A 22,807-nucleotide genomic window follows, 5' to 3' on the forward strand; every position below is an offset into this window, starting at 1 on the left:
ATAAGCGGATATTTGGAAAAAAGCACTTTGCTTGATTAAAAACGTATAGTTATAAATGTTTTAGTAAATAAAATGTCTCATAATTTTGCTTTGCAGCGATGGATTACATGCGTGATCTCGTAAATAAAAACAATATTATGCGGAACCAAGTCTATGTTTGTATGCCAAACCAATGGAATATTTTGTTTCTCCGGAAATTAAACCACTACGCATTCGCCAACTGAATCGTGATCGGCAAGTTTTGTTATCTTATAAATTATTGCCTCAATAGTCAATAGTCAAATCGTTCATTTCAATTAGGCCACCTAAAATGGAATTTAATGTTAACGAATTAACAAAAAAATATGGTGGCGCGTGGCATATTCCGTTCAACCAATCAGCGCGCGAGGTGCGATCCGTTTCACAATTTGACGGTTTCACTTCGATAGATTACAATCTACCGAATAATAATACGTTAAATTGTAAGCAGTGCGCTGAGGTTCACAATCTTTAGACAGTTCACAATCTCGCGAGATAGATTACAATCTAACGGTGTTTACAATTTTACGGTGACATATACATTCGTTAAATAATTATATGTGAAGACAATGTACTCATAAAATAAAACTAATATACTAAAATAGGCACGAAGTATTACTTACAAATTAAGCAATGCAGCGGATAGGCAAATTATTATGTATACCTATTGTTAGTATGTAACATGTTCCTCACATATTTACAATTATTGAAACCGTAGAATATTATACATTCAAGAGTAATGATAAAAAAAACAATAAAACAGTGTGTGAGATAATAAAATATTGTTAAAAATACATTTTTATTTATAATAATATATATATATAAATAAATATGAGAGAATAAAATAATTAGTTTGTAGTATTATAAAATAAATAAAAATATGTAAAATTAGATCAGCAACCAATTTGATTTTGTCAAGACTCTATGATTGTCCTATGGAGCTGGACCAACATGACCAACATCGCGTGTGCGATTACCGAGAGCTTCGCAGAATAAGACTATAGACAATTATTTACTTACAGTATTTTGACAGTGAAATTTAGTTTAGTTAAATACTGCTCTTAATTTACATATTCGACAAATACATACACTTATAAATTGTAATTCGAACAGCACAAATTAATCGACATAATATTTCGTGTAATAAGCCAATTATTTTACCTCAAACCGAAGCAAAACAGTGTTTATATTAAAAGCGGGAAACCAGATTGCCCCCAATATACCTAAACGTTTTCAACCTGTCAAATAATCACGATAACACCTAATAATAGCTATATCTATGTTTAAAAGATAATTGAACATTTTCTTTACAATACATTAGACAAATATAGTACGTAATGATTGTATATTAAAGCCTATATTCGCGCAAATAAAGATTTTTATGATATTTTGGTTGCTGGTAAGTATGCGCTTCTGTTAGCTTTGTAATGAGGATCTGTGTTCATTCTGTCATCACTTCGCGCGCTGTTTACAAAACGTTAGATATTCAACGTTTTACAGCTTTGAGCCACATGAAGACGATTTTATTAATAAAGAGAATTTTATTCTCAAGATCCTTGTTTTATTTATAAAGATAATTAACATATGTATTTGGGGGAAAAAGGAACGTATAAAATATTAAAAGTGTTTTAAGTATATTTTTTATTACTGACATACAAATGAAAACCATATTTTAAATTTTAAAATTGACTCTTAATTTGTCCTACGGTCCATCTTCTTAGGGTCAAAGGTTTACGACCCTACTAAACTCAACGAAATTGAATTCAAGTCGAAATCGCATCGTAAAGCATCCAGCATTTACAGTCGATTGAAGTCATTACGTTATTTTATTGAAACATGTCTTGCGAATCCTCCTCTTTTGATCACTTGTTTCATTTTAAGCGTTTAAACGGATTTATTCGCTAGAGAATTATCATTTGGGGGAGTACAGACAAATAATTATCAGTGCACACGCAGCGGTATGTACAGCCAAGGGCGGATCCAGCTTTGGTGCCAGGGGGGGGTCACATAGTCGTGGTCAAGTAAAGAACTTATAATTTAATTTTGATAACAATAGATTCAAGTAAAAAGTAGGTATTTTATTAATGTACGTAAGTATTGCACTTAAAAATATTTATTCTTTATTGTACACTTGAAAAACTTAACACATAATATTGTGTACATACAGGTTGGTCCAACTAGTGACGTTAATATTTTTTTTAGATTCCTCACATGCCCCCAGGGGGCATACGAAAATACCCCATGTATGTTCCGCGATTTTTTGTCGTTTTCGAGTTATACATATTATTAGGTTTTTTCAATATTTTCTGCCAGCGAGGTTTCAAAAATTCATATCTTTCTTTGTTGTAGGTATTTTGCAGTTTTTTTCTGTTAAATGATTCCAGAAAAAAATCCCAGCTTCTTTAGTTTTTAGTTAGTTAGTTTATTTTTAGTTAAAGCTACTCAAAAAAGGTTTTAAAGTTAGAAGCTTAGTTTTTTGCTGGATTTGCCCAAACATTCGACTTCAATTTAAAAATACAAAAAGAAGTTTCCATAGCTTCTGACTAAGTTTAGAAACTCCGCAGGGTTGTAAGCTACCAAAATCATAGAAAAAAATGGTACTTAATTGGTATTTTTTTGTTGTAATCGGCCTTTAAGGTGGATAGGCTAAAAATCAATGAAGCATTAAAAATGTTTTTTTTTTCAACTTTTATTATTCTTATGGTAAATTAAACTTTATGATGTGATTTTAATTAATTTTAATACCCGTAAAATAAATCTAGCTTTAATCGGCTTTTTAATGTGGATAGGCAAAAAATCATAGAAGCATACAAACTATTTTTTTTAACTTTTATTTTTATTTTTCTTTTCTTTAAACTTAGCCAGAAGCTATGGAAATTTCTTTTTGTATTTTTAAATTGAAGTCGAATGTTTGGGCAAATCCAGCAAAAAACTAAGCTTCTAACTTTAAAACCTTTTTTGAGTAGCTTTAACTAAAAATAAACTAACTAACTAAAAACTAAAGAAGCTGGGATTTTTTTCTGGAATCATTTAACAGAAAAAAACTGCAAAATACCTACAACAAAGAAAGATATGAATTTTTGAAACCTCGCTGGCAGAAAATATTGAAAAAACCTAATAATATGTATAACTCGAAAACGACAAAAAATCGCGGAACATACATGGGGTATTTTCGTATACCCCCAGGTGTGAAGAATCTAAAAAAAAATATTGACGTCACTAGTTGGACCAACCTATATACACGTACATATTACCATCTTCTCTTGAAGACATCCAGAGAAACACTATCACTTTTTTTTTTTAAAGTGGAATCTCGGTGTTGGCCTTTAGGGCCTTTACAGCTCAGCTCGGCCTGACTATCACGTACGGAATGAGGCAGCTTATTTATATGACATAACCGTGGTGAATGATTTGTCATAACAGCTAGAGGTATGTCGAGGGGTATTACGCTAAACTTCGCAAAAGTGAAGAGATGGTACGACAAGGGATTCCATCAAACAAAACACATATATTTTAATAACTAAATCAATTTTTCTTTAACGTGTTTTCCGGAAACGCGTTATTACGTCATTTACGTCAACGGGTACGTTTTCATTAACGTGGAGAAGTGCCAGTCCGATTAGGCGATCTTCAACCAATGAAGATCTTAGTCACGATTTAATTCTGCGCAACGTAGAGAAAGACCTTTCTGCTGTCGCTTCGCTGACAGGGTAGTGTATCCAATTTTCCTATTAGGATACATATTGATGTAACAATTTAAAATAAGACTATGTTATGATATGTTGAAGTTTAGTCGTTCCGATTCCGATTGAGGTAAGGTCTAGCTAGACGTTTCATAGCGACAAGCGCGCGCAAGTATGGCGCGGAAAATTCAAATTTTCGATGCGTTCATTCCCAAACGTTTGCCATCATACAAAGTTATTATATTATATAAAAATTAATTAAATATTGAAGGTATGTAGTAACATATAATCTGTATGGCGACAAATTTATATATAAAATCATTATGTTCAATTAGTGGTCCACCTAAGTCCTGCTCAGGGGGGGGTCATGACCCCCATGACCCCCCCCCTGGATCCGCCGTTGTGTACAGCACAAACAATGGAATAATAATCATATTACCTAGCCGTCAATAAAAAGTCAATTTATTTATGAAATATTTTTTTTATAGAATAAGGGGCAAACATTCAGTGGGTGCGTGCATTTAAGGGAGAAGTATGTTTTTTTCTAAACAATTGGAGGGAACAATTGGATCTACCAGGGAAGACCCCCATGCCCCGGGAGTCGATTCCACAGTTTGCTAGTTCTTAGGAGCAAATGTCTGGTGAACGGTCCACCCGTGGAAGATTTCCAGCCATTGAGGTGATGCGGATGAAACTTCAAGTTAATACAGCTACGGTGGTAAAACGAGGCAGAAGTCAACCCAAATAACTCTTCAGAACACTCTCCATAGTATACTTTGAGACATTGCGTCTCTGCGTAGAGAGAGAATCAAGCCGATCAGTCATACATTGGAGATTAACAATCCAACAAGGGCTTCGCTGAATTTTATCAAAAGAAAGAAGCTGGTATTTGGGAGCACCGGCCCAGAGATGTGAGCAATATTCCCTACTTAAGCCTTGTAGAGCTGCAAACGTTGTACTTCAGTGAAATGCTGCTTAGCGCTACCCAAAATACCCAGCTTATATTAAATTGGACTTCTTTTGATAGGCCAACCCCAAGTACTTAGGAGAGCGCCTACAAATTACAGGACAAAAGTATCTTTCTCTGTTTGAGTCTTTATTGGGCTACAATTAAAAAACTTTCTCCGGTATCGTTTTAATTTTAGAAACAAGCTTGTTATATATATACACTAAATCGCATAATTAACAATATTTCTTATTTGTATTGATTGGTCTTGGTATTATTAAACCCCAGAACTGATGCTTTCCTCGCTCAAGGAATAAATATCGCAATACAGCGAGGAAATGCTGCCAGCATTAAAGGTACACTGCCACAGGACCAAACTTTTTAAACTTGTTTTAGTATCCTATTTATCAGTTTTTAATTATTATGTAAGTTAAGAATATAGTAAATACTCTATATTTTAGTACTATTCAACCAATTAAATAAATGTATATTATTGCTTTGTTTTACAGATAGAATTGTAGGATTTACATTAGCGAACATAATTTTCCGTAAATAATTCCATCGCCCAGTTAATTGAGTTCTAAATTCTTACTTAACATTCTGATTTCAATTGCGGAAACAATAATTATTTCGGGAATTTAAAAGTATTAATTAATATGACAAACATCACCATCTCTAGACGGCCTCGCTTCGCTATTTGTTCCGCACAGTATCAGTTTAATTATCGCTATTGTTAATTAAATACAAACCTTCTCTATTTTCTATAGGTATATTTTTCTATAAGGCAACATATATTACACCTCCGGCTAATACCTACTTACAATATTTGCATATCCAAGAACTAGTGTGGCGTTTATCCTATTTAAGCAGTACATTAAGAAACTAACAATAAATATTTCACCCAACAAAATACATCGCGGACTCTGTTGACAAATCCCGCAATAAAATATAAGCATTTACAATAAAATTAATTATTATTTACACGGCGAGACCGACGCCAGATATATGGACGAAAGAATTTGTGGATATGTTTAATATTCTTGATTAAATATTTATTTAAATTATCACTTTTCCCGAAGCGGTAGGCAGAGACCACGTATCTCCACTTACAATGCGCCATGCATGCTCATCGCTTTAAATATAAAGGGTATGAATTTCACAAAGACCACTCATTAAGTTATGAGTTATTAAGTTTCATATTTAAGCTTTACTTGGAATCTAGTGAATCGATTCGAGTTACTTATGTAGTGGCGCTATATTCCGGGTGCTTTTATGGCTCTTGGCCTACCGTTCTACATCTTATTAAAGTACAAAATAATTTTATAAAATTATCCTGAGTGACTAACTAACAAGTCGACAATATTTAAGTATAAGACATGTCGGTTCTATCAAGATGTTTTCCTGCGCTCTACGATCAGTCAGTCATGCTTTTTATTATCATCGCGGTCATTAGTTGAGAAGTAATAATGTTATTGCTAAATATCATGCTGAAATTCACGCTTATTTTTTGTAAAAAAAATGTATAAAACCTTAATAAATCAATATTTTATTGTTAAACTCTGTAAAGCGCTATCCACACAAATCCAACACCTATTACTCCATGCTGGAGGTCCGGGACCCCGCGGCGGGTGCTTTATCGCACGCTGCGTGCCGGACACCTCGCGCCCCCCACGCTCCCCCCACAGGGCTGCCACAAAGCCCCCTTAGGGTTGCCATGAAAGCCTTCAGACTCGTAACACCTGCTAAAGGTGTTTGTTACGCACTTTGGTTACATTAATATCATTTGTAACCCTAATGAGGAATTTAAAAATTAACTAAATTAATTAAAAAATATGAATTATCTTCTTGTTTATGCATAAAATGTGTGTATATGTGTGACGAAATGTGAAAAGACAGCTGGCGTAAGAATTTTGTCGTTTATCGATTCTAAATACTTTTTTTCAAGCATAGAGAGTTTTATGAAACTAAAATTTTAACAAATTACTTACAAGAAATAATAAAATCTTTTTTTTTAAAGATTATTAACTTTAATATATATATGTATGTATATATAATATAACTGTTAAAGCCTGAGAGCCTGGCAAAGATCAAGAACATAGTTTACAACGTCCTCATAACTCGTAAACTGCCTCCGCGCCGGCGCAGGCGTCTCGGCAGACGTTTATTGTGATTTACGCACGTATAAGCATGTAATAGCCATTTTTGCAATATTAAGTATAACTGTTATTTTGTTTTACAAATATAAATAAATATTAACAATAAACTTAGGGTCCTTAAATAAAATAGCGTATCATTTCTTTAAAGTCTACGCACTTGCGAGCCTTCTGCCAGTGTCCATGGGCGGCTGTGTCACTAAACATTAGATGATCCTCCTATGAGTTTTCCCCTGTGCTGTAAAAAACATCTTCGATATTTGTTACTATGTACCGGTCAAAACAAAGTCGAAGTTATATTATGGATTACTTAAGGAATAATATTCTCGCTTTTCGCCAGTCTATACGCTTTTTAATCGGGGTTTAATGAATAGATTCGTTGATTCAAGAAACTAGTTTATATCTAATTGAATACATTCTAAATTTTTTTTGGTTCGGGCATTCTGAGGTCGTAACTGTTGTAGTTAAACATTACAGCGACTAAAAATTAACGAAAATCCCTGTCTGTGAAGCTTTTATAATGATTATATTATAAGACTAGCCGTTTCGCGCCCGCTTTGCTGGACGAATTAAAATAAATTTTATGTTTCATTATTTTATTTTTTTTCATATTTTTATTATTCTTCTTTTTAACTTCCCGCTAAGAAAATTGAAATATTTCGAAAATCGAGTTTTTAACAGATGTTGACGTTTAGAGGTTCTAGGAAGCCTCCCCGAATGTTTCTGCGGTGAAGTCCGTATGGATAAATTTTCATAAAAGTAAAACAGCAATAAAAAAATGAAGGAACGTTGGAATTTAATAAATAAATAGCCATAAACCATCTAGGAAAAATTTCGCGTGTGGTTTAGGCGTGATTGAGCCTCAAACGAAGACCATTTTCATTATATATATATAGAAAAGAAAGATTAAGTACACGAAAGGTTGTCAGTAAATGACACTCCGTCAGTCAGTCGGTCAGTCTCTTTCTCACGATTTGTTAACAGTATCAAAAAATTAATGGAAAATATGTTGCTTTGCGCAAAACTCAAAATGTTTCATATGTTGGTATGTAGCTACTAAAAGTAAGCAAAAAAACCTGATGTATAACTTGTTTTAGATGAATATACAAAAATAAAAATTTATTTGCTCTGTCAATACAATAAAAAACTCATAAAATGTTTAATAGCGTATCAGAAACTAATAAACATATATCAAGAATATTATCGAAAAATTAAATGTCATATTTTGTGTTCTTTATGATATGAATGAATAACTTATTACAAAACGAAGATCAATCTTCTCCAAACAACAAAATTATGAAATCGGCGAAATTTGTTGGATTGTTTTTGATAATGGGTTATTATTTTAACACCTAAAGCTATTTTCTTCAGATTAATTACGCTAGACTCAATATCAATGAATTTTATAAAACTTTCATAGCACCAACTTTTCAATGAACTACTTAGAAATTAACTTTGACAGTTTAAATTGAACAGACAGTTTGCTGATACTCAAAATGGCACTTTATCGATAATAACTAAAAATACTAAGAAACCAAAACAAGATTAAAAAGTATTCCTAGTTGTTTGATAGCCACAAAGTTAATTACAACGCATTAGAATCAATAAAAAAAAGTGTCCGACAATTTATTATAACCAATAAAAGTGATCTATGGTTATTTGTATAGTTTTTTATTGTAAAATATGTACAGGAATATAACTTGTATCCGGATTGTATGAGAACAAGGCGATATTGTGTTATTTATATCGTTTATTGGATTCGAACTTACCTCAGGCGACGGACTGGTGTCCTATTCTGTTTATGTCGATAATACGTGGTCGATCTTTAATATATCTAAATATCACTTTTATATAGAATAACATATCGATAGTTTTATTCTCAAGAGGATAAACAGATTTATTAGCTTAAAAGCAAACGCTTTGATGTACCAGTAAATGAAATAACTTTACAGGTCAAAACATAATACAAAAGATATGATTACAAAGCATTAGTAAAACAAATTACACAATTGTTTCTAAACAATTCGTTTATTTTTTAAATATGGATATAATTTATACGACGATTATATTTTCAACTTTTGTACGAGAAAAGCTTCCCTCTATTATGATTACTAATTCATTCATCTTTTATTTGTAAAATCATTGCATATTTTATAGTAATTTTAAAAATCCTAACAAAGTTCGAAAACTCTTTAAAAAATTCGATGTGAATTGTGGAACGATTTATTTTAAAATCGATTAAAACACACATGATTCCTAAAAGGAAAAAAATAAATATTGTAAAATTTATTTTAATGTACGATCAGATAACGTTTATTGGAGAATAGTCGCCTTGTCGATCGTTGTAGAGTTATAGGGATAATTCATGTCAACAATACTTTATTAACAGTTAGTTATGTTTGATTATATCGGGTCTACAATTAAATATTAATATGGGGTGTAGGCGTTTACGATTTATCTGGAATGGTGAAACCAATATACAGCAGCTAATAAGGTTGATTTTACTTTAAACTGACATTATCAATAAAAAAGACGAGAAAATCCTCTGAAATAGACGCGGAATACAATATAGCGGAATATAACCTTATTTAAAGCGAACTCTTTAGTCTTTACCTCCTTTTTAATACGGCATTCAGCCTTTCTGCAAGGATTTGGCGTATCGCGCAATCTATCGTCTGTGATCTTCTGGTATACAAATTTAATTCACTTATACTTTATTAAATATTATAACTAGCCGACCCGACAGACGTTGTCCTGCATGATTTTTAAAAGCGATTAGGATATTAAACAAAGTATGAAAGTACCGACTGCAGCGCCATCTGCCGGGCTGATTTGTGAATCTAAACCATCCAGGGCTCCAAATGCACACAAAAAACCATTCAAATCGGTCCAGCTGTTTAAGAGGAGTTCAGTGACATACACACGTACAGTAGAATTGTATATATGTATTAGCTATCCTATCTTTTAACTTTGATCAAACTGCACACGGTGTGCAAATTTGATTGAAATCGGTTAAGTACTTTAGGAGTCCATAGCGGACAAACAACGTGACGCGTAATTTATATATTAATATATTAAGATTTCGCCACATAAAGTTAACGACATCCTGTCTATGATGTTTTATAGTAGGAACGACAAATTATTTACGGAATAATTATTCCATTTTACATTAGTATTCTAAAGGGTAGAGTCGCGGTCATTCATTTTGTAATTAGTAATAATATATACAATATAAAATCGGTAAGACAATAATTAATTGATGAGAAAATATTTTATTGGTTTTATCTTAAATCGTCGATACCCAGAACGTTGGTCCTCTTTTTGATTTTATTGACCACTAATAGCCTAATTTGCAATTCAATAATAAATTAAATACAATCAATTAGTCTATCAAATTGGAATGATTATGCATATTAAGAAAGCGTGCGTGCTTAAAAATATCCATAAATATGTAGAATTGAGGAAATAAGAATGAGGCAAGTTACGACTTTGTTTTTGTGGGTTCCGTCTCGTGAACATAACATTTAAAAATGACGGTGATAAAGATGCCGCCGTTTGTTGTAAAAATTCTTTAAAAATATAATATAAAATTTCATGATCATTTGTCAATCTAAAAGACAAATAGGTGACCAGCCTTCTGTACCTGACACATGCCGTCGACTTTTTGGGTCAAAGACACGGCGGTTTCCTCACGATGTGTTCCTTCACCGATCGAGCAAATGTTAAATATTGAAAGATACTCCATTGGTGCACAGCCGGCGTTCGAATCTACTACCTCATTGATGAGACTAATAGATGCTTAAGCCACTAGACCAAGACTGCTCCAAAAATAATTAACCTGCATAAAACATAAATTATAGTCCTTATAAAAAACTCTGTACAGGACAAACATAATTCACGCATAGGTCATGGTGACAACTATTATCACATTTTTTAAAACCATTTCTAACGAATTATAATAACAAACCTACGGGAAACGTGGCAATGTGTTTATAAATAAATTTTAGATGCAAAAATGTAAAATATAATCCGTCGTACGGCTATCGCATATTTAAAATTAAAAGATGGTTTGTATTACCTAACAGTTTAAAAAATACATATCTTCGTTTTGTTATCACACGAAAGTTGTAACTTTTTTCGTTACCAACGGATCCCTAAAAGCAGAGAATGAATTGATTGCCTCCTCCCGTACGTAAACATGTCGGGGTATGCTCTCGTAAAGTGTAAGGGGATATTTTTAACGGCTTCGATATTTAATATTTATTGCGACACGGACATCCAATATGAGTAAACGATTTATATACATAATCGCTCCGGGTCCCGATGCCTAAGTGATAATAATACGTACTTTTATTGATACCATATTTTTTATATAATTCGTGACAAATGAATCGTATCTTATAAGAAATTTTGCATCTACAGGACATATGGAAGGCTGAATTAGCCTCCAAAACCTTGGTGCTCAGTGAGGCGAAACGGTACTTAACTCCGGGTCGCAAATTCGGACCCACATGGTAGCTTATAGTAGTAGTAAAGTACTGTTCTCACCTACAGACCTTTCATTTGTTAGGCCTTTTCGAATCGTCGACGACCCTGAATTACTGATCGGCTTGATCCTTTAGCTTTACGTAGAGATGTTGGTTCCCTCAGAGTCTTCTATCACATTTATCACGGGGATTGCTCTGAAAAATTGTTCGGACCTGCGGCTGAATTTTACGATCAGACGACGAGGCAGAATGCGAAATTCCACCACCACCTCTTTGTAGCGCCTGCTAACAGTAGATGTATTTAGTAAGAAAAGAGCGAACTGATAGGTCAGCAACACACTTGCTAGTTCTCAGCGTTGCAGGTGTCCACGGGATGTGGTTATAACTTTATTCAAAGTGAGCCGCTTGTCAGTTTGCTCCAGTCCCAAAAAAATCTTTAGGTATTTCTCAATGGATATCTCTGTAAGATTTTAATTATCAATGCTCAAGAAAATCTCATAAATATTGGTTATCCTTTCAACCTCAAACTAAGTAATAGATACTTAGATTCACTTCTACACTGCAACTCTTGCATATAGTTAGTTAGTTCATTCTTTTTTGACAATAAAAAAACCAGTAGCGCTGAAACCTCTAAGTCTTATCCTTAGGTTGCTGTTTCTGTTTCGTGATCGTTTTTTTTTCTTAATTGTCAATATGGCTTCAGTGCCTGACACACCGTCGATTTTTGGACTAAGGCATGCAATTTCTGACGATATTGTCCTTCACCGTTTGGCCCAAAGGTCATGGCCAGGCCATAAACTTAAAAAAAAAAGAGTTTCTGTCTATGCTTGCATGTTACACTCGCTCGTACAGATAAAAAAAATATCGTGAAGAATACGGCATGTTTAAGACACAAAAAGTTGACGGCCTGTGTCAGGCACAGAACGGTGATCACCTACTCCCCTGTTAGAAAAAAAATTGTCTCAAAACAAACAGAAATCACATGCCCAGTCCTCAAAACCTTTTAGGTCTGGCTAGTAGTATATTTTTAATAATATAATATGCACATAGGAATGGTGTAATACATGAACAGTAGCCATTGTTATTCGTATACATTAATAGCGATACTTAAAAAATCCATTAAAGACGGATTAAAAAACAAATCTTTCGTCAATAAATGACAAATTAAATGAATTTATCGCTATTAAAGATTCGACCGGGTGCATCGAATGCCTTTCCAGTGCTATTCTCAATCTAATGGGTTTCAGGAAATCACATTTATTTGAAGTACGTTTTATTGCTTGTGTGACAATAAAAGCATGGCGTGGTTTTGTAGGCACACAGCGACCTAGAAGATCTAGGGTTCAGAAAGGAGAATTAGCGCCAAATTTGACGTACGTCAAAAATGGATGTCATACGAGTCATAGTTCGCGCCAAGAAAACAATTGATGATGATAATGCAGTGATGCCAACTCCTACGGATTGTTAACTGTAGGACCCACGTTAAATACTAAAAATAGATTTAAAACCCCTAAAGCTTTCGTTAAACACTCGGTTTGAGAGAGATTTCAAATATAAATCTTACTCGTGTATTTGGGACCAGTTAGTTGGGTTCTAATTTTGATTTGTGCGTTTTCTAAAAAAAAAACTTGTATAAATTACCTACCCCCCAAATAAATCTACCTCCTAAACAATTACCAGGTCATCTTCCCTCTAAATTTGGGGGGAAAATCCCAAAGTTGGAATCACTGATTGGCGGGTCGAGTGGGCCGTAAAAAACAAATTCATTTAGATATTGGTAGAAATTGTATTAATAAATGTAATATTGTATTGTGTTCCTCCTGTGTCTAGGTAAATAAAGAAATAGAATGTGGATATTAATTTTATAAATGTGTAGTAAGCTTGAATAAATAAATAATTTTCAGAGAACCGCGCGTAAAGATCTTAGAAAAACAAAATCTTGAAGTTATTAAGAGTAGATCCGTTTTCGTAATAATGTAGGTTACAAAGTAATTAATCTAATAACGAAACGCGCTTTATTCCGATAATATAATCTATAAACAGCAGTTGCAATAAGTCTATAAACCTCATAAAAATACGAACGTGGTAGCAATTGTATCAGCAGTAGGGATGGCTACGTCAACAAACAAAATAACATCCTTCGAGATCGATGGCCGGACAAGTTTGTTTAATTTGGTTTTATTTATAATTTAACACTGTACGGGAGTTCTTTAATAGCTACTCATGATTTAAAATAATTTGTGTGTACAATCTTAATATGGGATATGAGGTTATCTCAGTCTGACACTGATTTCCTTATAACATGTTTTGAATTGGGACTTATACGGTAAATTCTATAACTTTTTAAATACTGCAAGACACAATAAAAAAAACATCTGTTAGCGTAATGCTAATTATGTATTAATTACTTTGATTAAAAACAACTCGATCATGATATCAAGATTTGGTTATTCATAATCGAGTCTTTATTCTCCTCGACACGAAAACTTTAAAAAGTTCTTTACGCGCAAGTCTCTGACAATTATTTTTTCTTATAGCCTACTACGTGTTCAAATCCGTTGACATTCTATTTATTTAACTGTAAACAAACTGGATACATCTTTTCAGAAACAGAAAGATGACAAAGTTACATGAAAAAAACTATTGTGTACGCAGATATGAAGATCAGGTATTCACTCAGACATTGTACGCAATCCGTGGTATGAAAGTAATCATTATCAGTTTACACAAAATTTTGATTAAGTCTACAAAAAGAAAAGACTACAAAAGCCGATAAAAAAGCCGTCTTCATATTATGTCGACGTTTAGACGAACGCGCAATCCCAAAAACCAAATATTATACTAAAATTATTCATAGAATCGATTATTAAGTTTGGAATGGGCATTTCAAATTTTGTACTAAATCTTTATCGCCACTTGGTCCACCACAATTTCACACATATGCGAAATCTATTTAAAAAATTAACCCTGCTTTAAATCTACGCACTAAATAGGATCTACCCTACAGAAAAATGTAATTTTTGCACTAATTCTTAAATTTAGGATCGGATACGAATATAGTATCTAACTATAAGCGCTGTGTATCTACTAGTACCTAAATAAAATCATTTCATATATTTTATTAAAATATCAAACGTTATATATTTAAGCCGCTAAAAGAAAGAGTATTAAATGTCCCTTCTATCAAAGATTTTGAATAGTAAATACCTGTTTTTATAATATTCTGCCGTTTACATAGTGCATACTTATGATAACACACGTGACAAATATTATTATACATTAATTAAAGTATAGATCACCACGCAAAGTCTGTGGTCATTCTCTAAATAATACAGATATGTATTTATATAATAATTCAGATCCTTTATATGAAGTAAACACTATCGATGTAATCCTAACAATCGTGTAATGATTGCGTCTATATCTGGCCACGAGATGGGGCACAGGTGGTATCTGACAGGCAAAATAAACGCAAGCATAATCGATTTTACATTCGTTTGTTTAAAATTAATCACTATTCGAATCTAATCCTATAGTTTATAATAGATTCTTAGAGAAATATTTCAGCGCATTCGAGTTTTTGAACAGTTTATTTTATGGTGGAAGTATGTTGTTATTTGATATCGAAATACTTAGATTTTTATTGTTTTACCGTACGTTCTATACGAAAGGATATAATTTGTGTAATATATGATGAAGCCTCCTTATCACTGGAGCATGAGAAAACACATTTTTGAGATTGTTTAATAAATTTTATGGTCAGTATTTAATGACGTTTATGTACCTAGCAACTCCAAATAATGATTGTGTCACTTTTCGGACAGAGACATCGGTGTATATTTCATGTGCGGAAACTTCTACGCCAAAGATCTTCTTCTTCTTCAGGTGCCACTTTATTACTAAAAGTTGGCTGTTAGCTTGAATTGCCGGGTATCTATCTCCTCGGCGGATGTGATACCAGGTTTACTCCCGTACGTTCCGCAATCACGACTTATTCCTTCTACCAGCCCGTGTTTACCTACAACGGACCTATTATGAGTCTAAGTTCGGAAATGAGTCCACCAACCTATAACCTATACCAGCCCGTCTCTTGCCTTGAATTATGCAAATATAATCCCAAAGATATTAAAATTTAGTTTTTTATTCCGACCATAACTGCTCTGATTATATGGTGTTCAATCTCGCTTTCGTTTCTACGCGTTCTACATTCCAGAGCAGCACATGAGCATCTTATTATTGTATGTTATCATATTTTTCATATTTTTATGGTAGGTACTTATAATTTGTTAAATATTTAATAGTGGTTGACTGTTTTACTCTGCAACTTTTTATTTTCAACAACATAATTATTGTTTTAGTTTGGAAAACAACCAGAGCTATACCTCCCCGTTGGTTTGATAGATAATTTACTATGTTTACCTACTATTTTTTTCGCTAGATATTGCACTTTGTCCTTCCCTAAATACCTACTGATCGTTGTTGTGTGTAGTCTGTTAGACGAAGCGTTACGTCGTTAAAATTGATATCAGGAAAATTATTCAGGCAACTTGTGGCCGATTTGTCTTTTTAAAAATTGATGAAGTTTTGTTTGAGTATACAGCTACTTACGGCCGCTTTCTATAATCTAAAATTATTTCCAATCCAGATTTTTTGCTCCCGATCGAGAATCTGCATAGCTTTGAAATCCTAGTAAAAAAGGATTGGTCGTAAATTAGCGTCCCTCGTGCCGTTTTGTTTTACGCGTTGCCCTTATTTGTGAGGAACTATATTACTACTTGAAGACGTCATTATTTATATAAAACGTATACCTAGATTAATTGTATAGTGTTATTTTTTATATAACTGCCCTGCGATTCTGTAACTCACACAGCGGTTTTCGCATCGGCGGTCGCTCTCAAATCAGTCGTGAAGCAGTCATTTTATGATTTGACATTCTGAAAAGGTGGGAGCTTGTAGTTTATTGTTTATTAGAATGCCAAATCATAAAATGACTGCTTCACGACTGATTTGAGAGCGACCGCCGATGCGAAAACCGCTGTGTGAGTTCGAAAAGTGAGTTACAGAATCGCAGGGCTGCATATTAAATTGCGAGTAACAGCTGTAAAATACTTTAACTGTAACAGCAGAAATTTGTTGGTAGCTATAGGATAACCAAGACCATTATATTAGTTTCCAGAATAACTCGAAATGGTTGATGTAAGAAAAATATATACTGTATTGACTATTTCCACACTAATAAGATTTGTAATGTGTATTAATGAACTAGAATGTAACACATGACTTATCTACGTAGGTACCAATTATCAATTGGTGGTCAACCCACATAGAGTAGGAACTTAGTAGCCATATTTAATATTTGAACCAATCGTGGTTTTGTATGCTTAACTTATCTATGTAGGTGAAATCTACTTGTAAAAGGGTAAGCCCGAGGGGTTATACATACATAAAATATTACTTACAACTGAGTTTAATTTACGAATGTTACATCTAACATACTAAATCATAAAAAATGTTATCATAATGATTCATATAAATGTTATATATCCGATTTCATCGACATTTCGTACGCCACACATTTTGCCATTAACTTAGATTACATAATAAACATATATCCACGGCTCCAGATGTAATGAGAACCAGTGTTTCAGCCAGTGTCTTCCAAGTTACATGTAGGTTACTTTTACATTAAAATTTAATTGCAATAAAAAAAAAAAAACTAATAATGTAAAAGTAAAAAATGTTACATACAGTATACGCATATGAATCTAAAAAGGGTACTTTTATTTTAGGTATTGACCTAACTTTCCAGATTTAATTGTGTATAATATCTTCTCCAGCTGAAAGCTCAATTACTTATATTACTAACACCTCTTATAAAAAAGAAATAAAGGTATCTTACCTTTAAAAAAATACACTTTTTTGTAATACAACTTTGGCATTTATTTCTTTGCATAAAAAATATTTTTTTTTAATAATAGATTAAATAATAAAACGATTTAAGCTTGTATTGGATTTTGTTTTTGGAATATATATTTAAAAAAAAAGGTGACTCGTAATGTAAGCCTATTAGCTCTCTTCTTCCCTCCAGTCTTTGTTCTAATGTCTTAATATTGATATTGCCTGTTTTTAAAAGAAAGAAAAAGAAGCTTTGAAGGAGCTTTATCTAAGTAATGAGAATGTTAATAATTGAATTGTTTTACATAATTACATTGGTAGGTACGTAACACGTAACATGTTAAGGATGTTAAAAATATCCGTAGTTTGTTTAACTAGAACATTGTTTTATTTGAAGTTTCCCCCCTTAGTACGCACAACGGACCAATTAAGAGTCTAATTGCGGAGAAAGGAGTCCTACTACTACTACCCCCCAACTTAACACAAGGATATAACGTTCTAGTTAGGTACTTATAGAAGTTACCGAATTATTAACTACTTTGGACTTTTTTATCGGGAAAAACAGTAAGATTTTTTTCGTTTAAAAATACAGAACATTCATGTTTTAACCCTAGTATCTTATCTAATAAAATCTGTATTTATAAACTCGAAATGGAATCCAGAATGACTCGAAATGGTTGATGTAAGAAAAATATATACTGTATTGACTATTTCCACACTAATAAGATTTGTAATGTGTATTAATGAACTAGAATGTAACACATGACTTATCTACGTAGGTACCAATTATCAATTGGTGGTCAACCCACATAGAGTAGGAACTTAGTAGCCATATTTAATATTTGAACCAATCGTGGTTTTGTATGCTTAACTTATCTATGTAGGTGAAATCTACTTGTAAAAGGGTAAGCCCGAGGGGTTATACATACATAAAATATTACTTACAACTGAGTTTAATTTACGAATGTTACATCTAACATACTAAATCATAAAAAATGTTATCATAATGATTAATATAAATGTTATATATCCGATTTCATCGACATTTTGTATGCCACACATTTTGCCAGCTTGTGATGTTTTGCCAAAGACAATTATGGGAAACAAATATGAAGGTATTGGCTTTTGTATAGGTAGGTATATAATCACAGTGTCGACATCACAAGTATTAAACTGGAGCATCAAACTTTCATTAAACAACAACAACAAAGCCGTGGATAGACCTGGAAGGTGGAGAGAAGGCGTTGGAGACCTTGTCTATAGGGCACTTTGGAGTTCAGGAATTAGCTATAGGTACACATTCTATTTTTCTGTTTTGTTTTTGTTTCAAGTACCTAATATATACCTGAATCTAATTTACCTCTTATTAGTGATTGTATGCAAGTAATAAAGAACGAAGTAATAAAATTAAATGCCTGCAGAGCCCATATAAAACACATAAAAGAGCCACTTTACTGTAAACAACTGTTTGTAACATCAGTCACTTCATGAATAGCCACGCCCATTTGTAAAGGACCAATCAGGACGCTCGGTTTAATAGGCCACGCCCAGAGTATGCGCTTGCGACGAAAGCTACGCGGAGCTTCTCAGTTTTCCTGTAACTCCCGCGAGGAAGTGACATGACGTCGCTGAATAGTGAACAGTCGACGAAGTTAAAGTTTAGTGTTGATAGTATATTAGGGAATAATGAAAGTACCCAAGTGTCAGAGGCGAGGCCGCAAGAGCCTCCGTGTTCAGGATGTGTGGCGGCCCTTTACAGGTGTTGCAGAGACGAGCCGTTGCTTCAACTGCAATTGCCTCTACCATATGCACACTTGCATCCAGCTTTAAGACCGACTTCAGGTGCGTTTTGTTTTTGATTTTATCTTGACAACGTTAAAAGGACAAAATATTACTAGTAACATAACACAATAAACCAGTTTATAAATACAGATTTTAATAGGTGAGATACTAACAGGCTTAAAACATGAATGTTCTCTATTTTTAAACGAAAAAATCTTACTGTTTTTCCCGATAAAAAAGTCCAAAGTAGTTAATAATTCGGTAACTTCTATAAGTACCTAACTAGAACGTTATATCCTTGTATTAAGTTGGGGGGTAGTAGTAGTAGGACTCCTTTCTCCCCAATTAGACTCTTAATTGGTCCGTTGTGCGTACTAAGGGGGGAAACTAAAAACTAAAGCTCCTTCAAAGCTTCTTTTTCTTTCTTTTAAAAACAGGCAATATCAATATTAAGACATTAGAACAAAGACTGGAGGGAAGAAGAGAGCTAATAAGCTTAGGTACATTTAAGAGTCACCTTTTTTTTTAAATTTATATTCCAAAAACAAAAACCAATACAAGCTTAAATACTTTTATTATTTAATCTATTATAAAAAAATATATTTTATGTAAAGAAATAAATGCCAAAGTTGTATTACAAAAAAGTGTATTTTTTTAGAGGTAAATAATAAAAAAATAAAAAGAAATAAAGGTATCTTACCTTTATTTCTTTTTTAGAAGAGGTGTTAGTAATATAAGTACCTAATTGAGCTTTCAGGTGGAAAATATATTATACACAATTAAATCAGGAAAGTTAGGTCAATACCTAAAATAAAAGTACACTTTTTTCGATTCATATGCGTATACTGTATGTAACATTTATTTATTTTTACATTATTAAAATTAAAATTTTTATTGTAATTAAATTTTAATAAAAGTAACCTACAGGTAACTTGGAAGACACTGGCTGAAATACAGTTCTCATTACATCTGGAGCCGTGGATATATGTTTATTATTTAATCTAAGTTAATGGCAATACATTTTGATTATTACTTAATTTTATAATACTGGCCCTTGAGTTTAATGCGACAAAAGTGTATTGTCTTTTGTACAACTTTGCTTTTATATGTAGGTAATACTTAAATACTATCCATTTTTTACCGTTTATGCTTCGTTTCATAGATTTAGAATTTAGATCATTACTATTATAAGGAGTACTATACAGTATTTAAATCCTTATTTATGATTTTTTTAATCAAACAGCTTCTTCGCAACCAATATGATTTACAAATATTATTTCAAAACCTGTTTGTAATACCGAAACATATAAAACCGATCAAGGTCCCTCCCTAATCTACGTACCTATATCAAGAGTGCTCGTACATATTTAGTTGTACAAAAAGTTGGTGCCGATAGATGGCGCTGTATGTTATGCTCTTGATTCTAAATCGCGCTATTGAAATAAGCGAGCTGTGTCATATATACTCTCAGTGAAGTTGTAAAATCATACTTACCTGGCGTAGGAGACACCGTGATCACTAAGGCGGTTCCCCCAGAGCGAGATTCATCCATTGCACTGCGGATGAGTTGACCTCTGCGATTATCCCTAATGTGGATAACTCGGACGCGTAATTTTTGGTAGTGGGGACTGCGTACGCGCCGTCCCCCATTTTAATAAATGGAAAATAAATAATAAGATAATTTTAAGAATTTTCAATTTAGGACTTACGACTTAGGAAATAGGAATATATAAATAACACTAGCCGTTTCGCGCCCGCTTTGCTGGACGAATTAAAATAAATTTTATGTTTCATTATTTTATTTTTTTTCATATTTTTATTATTCTTCTTTTTAACTTCCCGCTAAGAAAATTGAAATATTTCGAAAATCGAGTTTTTAACAGATGTTGACGTTTAGAGGTTCTAGGAAGCCTCTTTTGTTCTTATTAGCGGGAAAAATTTTCATAAAAGTAAAACAGAAATAAAAAAATGAAGGAACGTTGGAATTAAAAAAATAAATAGCCATAAACCATCTAGGAAAAATGGTGGTAGTTTCATGTCGATACGATCAGTGGTTTAAGCGTGAAAGAGCCTCAAACGAACACCATTTTCTTTTTATATATATAGAAGATATATAGTATATACGCCGCGCCGCCCCCACGCCCAACGGCAATCGGCATTACTAATTAGTAAATACTAAATAGCCTTTACAGTTTACGTGTCCTTTAATAACTTTATACAAGTACTCATATCACACATAATTCATTATTAAATTAACAATAAAACAGTCATAGTAGTTCCCCATGACCTATATATTCGTATTGTTGTGAATGATGCGGAATTAGAAATATATCTATTTTTTTAGTTTACCGGTTACCACTTCCTTCGCCTCCACATTCCTCTACTCCGCGATGTGACGTCACCTCCACGGGCAAAAGAAAACGATCATGGTCCCGCGCTGTGTTCAGCAATCTTCAGAGAAAAGGACTTGAGAGGAGATTTCAAATACAAAAATATATAACAAAGCCAGATAGGCGACAGTTAGCAGCTACACTTGGATTAACTGATGCTCAGGTAGTGGAAGAATTTAATGCCATAAATAAAACAACCTTTCTGGTTATATTATATATGATATTTTTATCATATTTACTTGCCGGCAAATTTTTGAAGTTATACTTCTTTAGGCGCGTTATGAAAAATTGATGAGAGTGAAATTTTACGATGCACGCGCACCGTGACACAAAAGTAACAGAATGAAGTTGCCTACGGAAGATGCTACGGCATTGGACATAATTTAAAAACAACATTCGGATAATAATAGAATTTATGTTACACTTAATGTAAGAGAATAATAATAAATATTTATTTATTTAATTTTGTCAAATGTAAACTGAACTTTATTGACATAATGAGACCTTTTCCAGTCTTTGATTATTTAATTGTAATTAATTATTTGCATGCAATCAAAACCTATTTTTAATAATGCCCAAGAAGTATAACTTCTTACGCGCGTACATAAGTACACGCACCCTTTTTTATAATACGTTTATATCTTCTTCGCTGTAGTATCTTACTGTCTATATTCCTCGTCTTCGTAAATCAAACTTTAACAAATTATAGACACGTTCTACCCAGATAAATTAACATTTCGATAAAATTCTTTACTTACATTTTTCCCTTTAAAAAAATTATAAAGACCTAACATTACTCGTTGCAGGTAAAAGTGTGGTTTCAAAACCGGCGCATGAAATGGCGACATACGAAAGAAGGTCGTGCGGGCCTTAACTCTGTGGGCAGCGGGCGAGATCCAGATTCCACAGCTCAGGAGGACAATGAAGATATCGATGTAGATACTCTTAGTGATTAGGGAGATTTTTATACTAGACTGTGTCTGTCGCTTTCTACGCTCTAATTACTATATTGGTATGTGAGTTTACGGACAGGAGACTAATTATTAAATTATATTGTATATAAACTATTTTCAATAGCAATGACAAATAACTTTTAAAATTTTTAAATTAAAATTTACAAATAAAATTAGTAATATAATATATTTAATTGTGAAACAATGTTTTATTTTACTCATACAAAAATCATATTTTACTGAATTTTAATCAAATTCAAATGTATGCAAGTGCATCTAAAGAAACTGTTGTTAATCAATTGAATGTTTATGAGGAATTAGTACATTTAAATCTTTATATAGGTGTATTTATTATTCCGTAACTTAAATTAACTGAATAAAATAAAAAATGTGTGTAAAACAATACAAATTTATATAAAACAGGCCAACATAGCGGTCATTTACATTTTAATCACCGAAATCTCATAATTGTTTAATTTATTTACGGTAAGTGAGTTCCT

The 22,807-nt window shown here is 32.8% G+C and overlaps 1 protein-coding gene and 1 non-coding gene across 2 annotated transcripts; both read left to right on the top strand.

Moving 5' to 3' along the window:
- Positions 1-18,600: 18,600 nt before the first annotated feature.
- LOC125051740 (H2.0-like homeobox protein) lies at positions 18,601-22,433 on the top strand. Its single transcript, XM_047652275.1, has 3 exons — positions 18,601-19,024; positions 21,309-21,517; positions 22,161-22,433. Exons 1-3 carry the CDS (start codon positions 18,802-18,804, stop codon positions 22,308-22,310), a joined length of 582 nt encoding a protein of 193 aa, XP_047508231.1. The 5' UTR covers positions 18,601-18,801; the 3' UTR covers positions 22,311-22,433.
- LOC125052095 lies at positions 20,451-20,612 on the top strand. Its single transcript, XR_007117405.1, has one exon. It is a non-coding gene; the product is annotated as a U1 spliceosomal RNA (small nuclear RNA).
- Positions 22,434-22,807: the final 374 nt, after the last annotated feature.

This window comes from Pieris napi, chromosome 8 (assembly GCF_905475465.1).
Source record: "Pieris napi chromosome 8, ilPieNapi1.2, whole genome shotgun sequence".
NCBI classification, from domain to species: domain Eukaryota; kingdom Metazoa; phylum Arthropoda; class Insecta; order Lepidoptera; family Pieridae; genus Pieris; species Pieris napi.

Bases quoted from the DNA above. Each gene is read 5' to 3' on its own strand.
- LOC125051740 (XM_047652275.1), top strand. From the start codon at position 18,802: ATGACGTCGCTGAATAGTGAACAGTCGACGAAGTTAAAGTTTAGTGTT. The intron at 19,025-21,308 runs GTGCGTTTTGTT...CTATTTTTTTAG, and splicing joins AGCTTTAAGACCGACTTCAG to TTTACCGGTTACCACTTCCT. The intron at 21,518-22,160 runs GTAGTGGAAGAA...TACTCGTTGCAG, and splicing joins TTGGATTAACTGATGCTCAG to GTAAAAGTGTGGTTTCAAAA.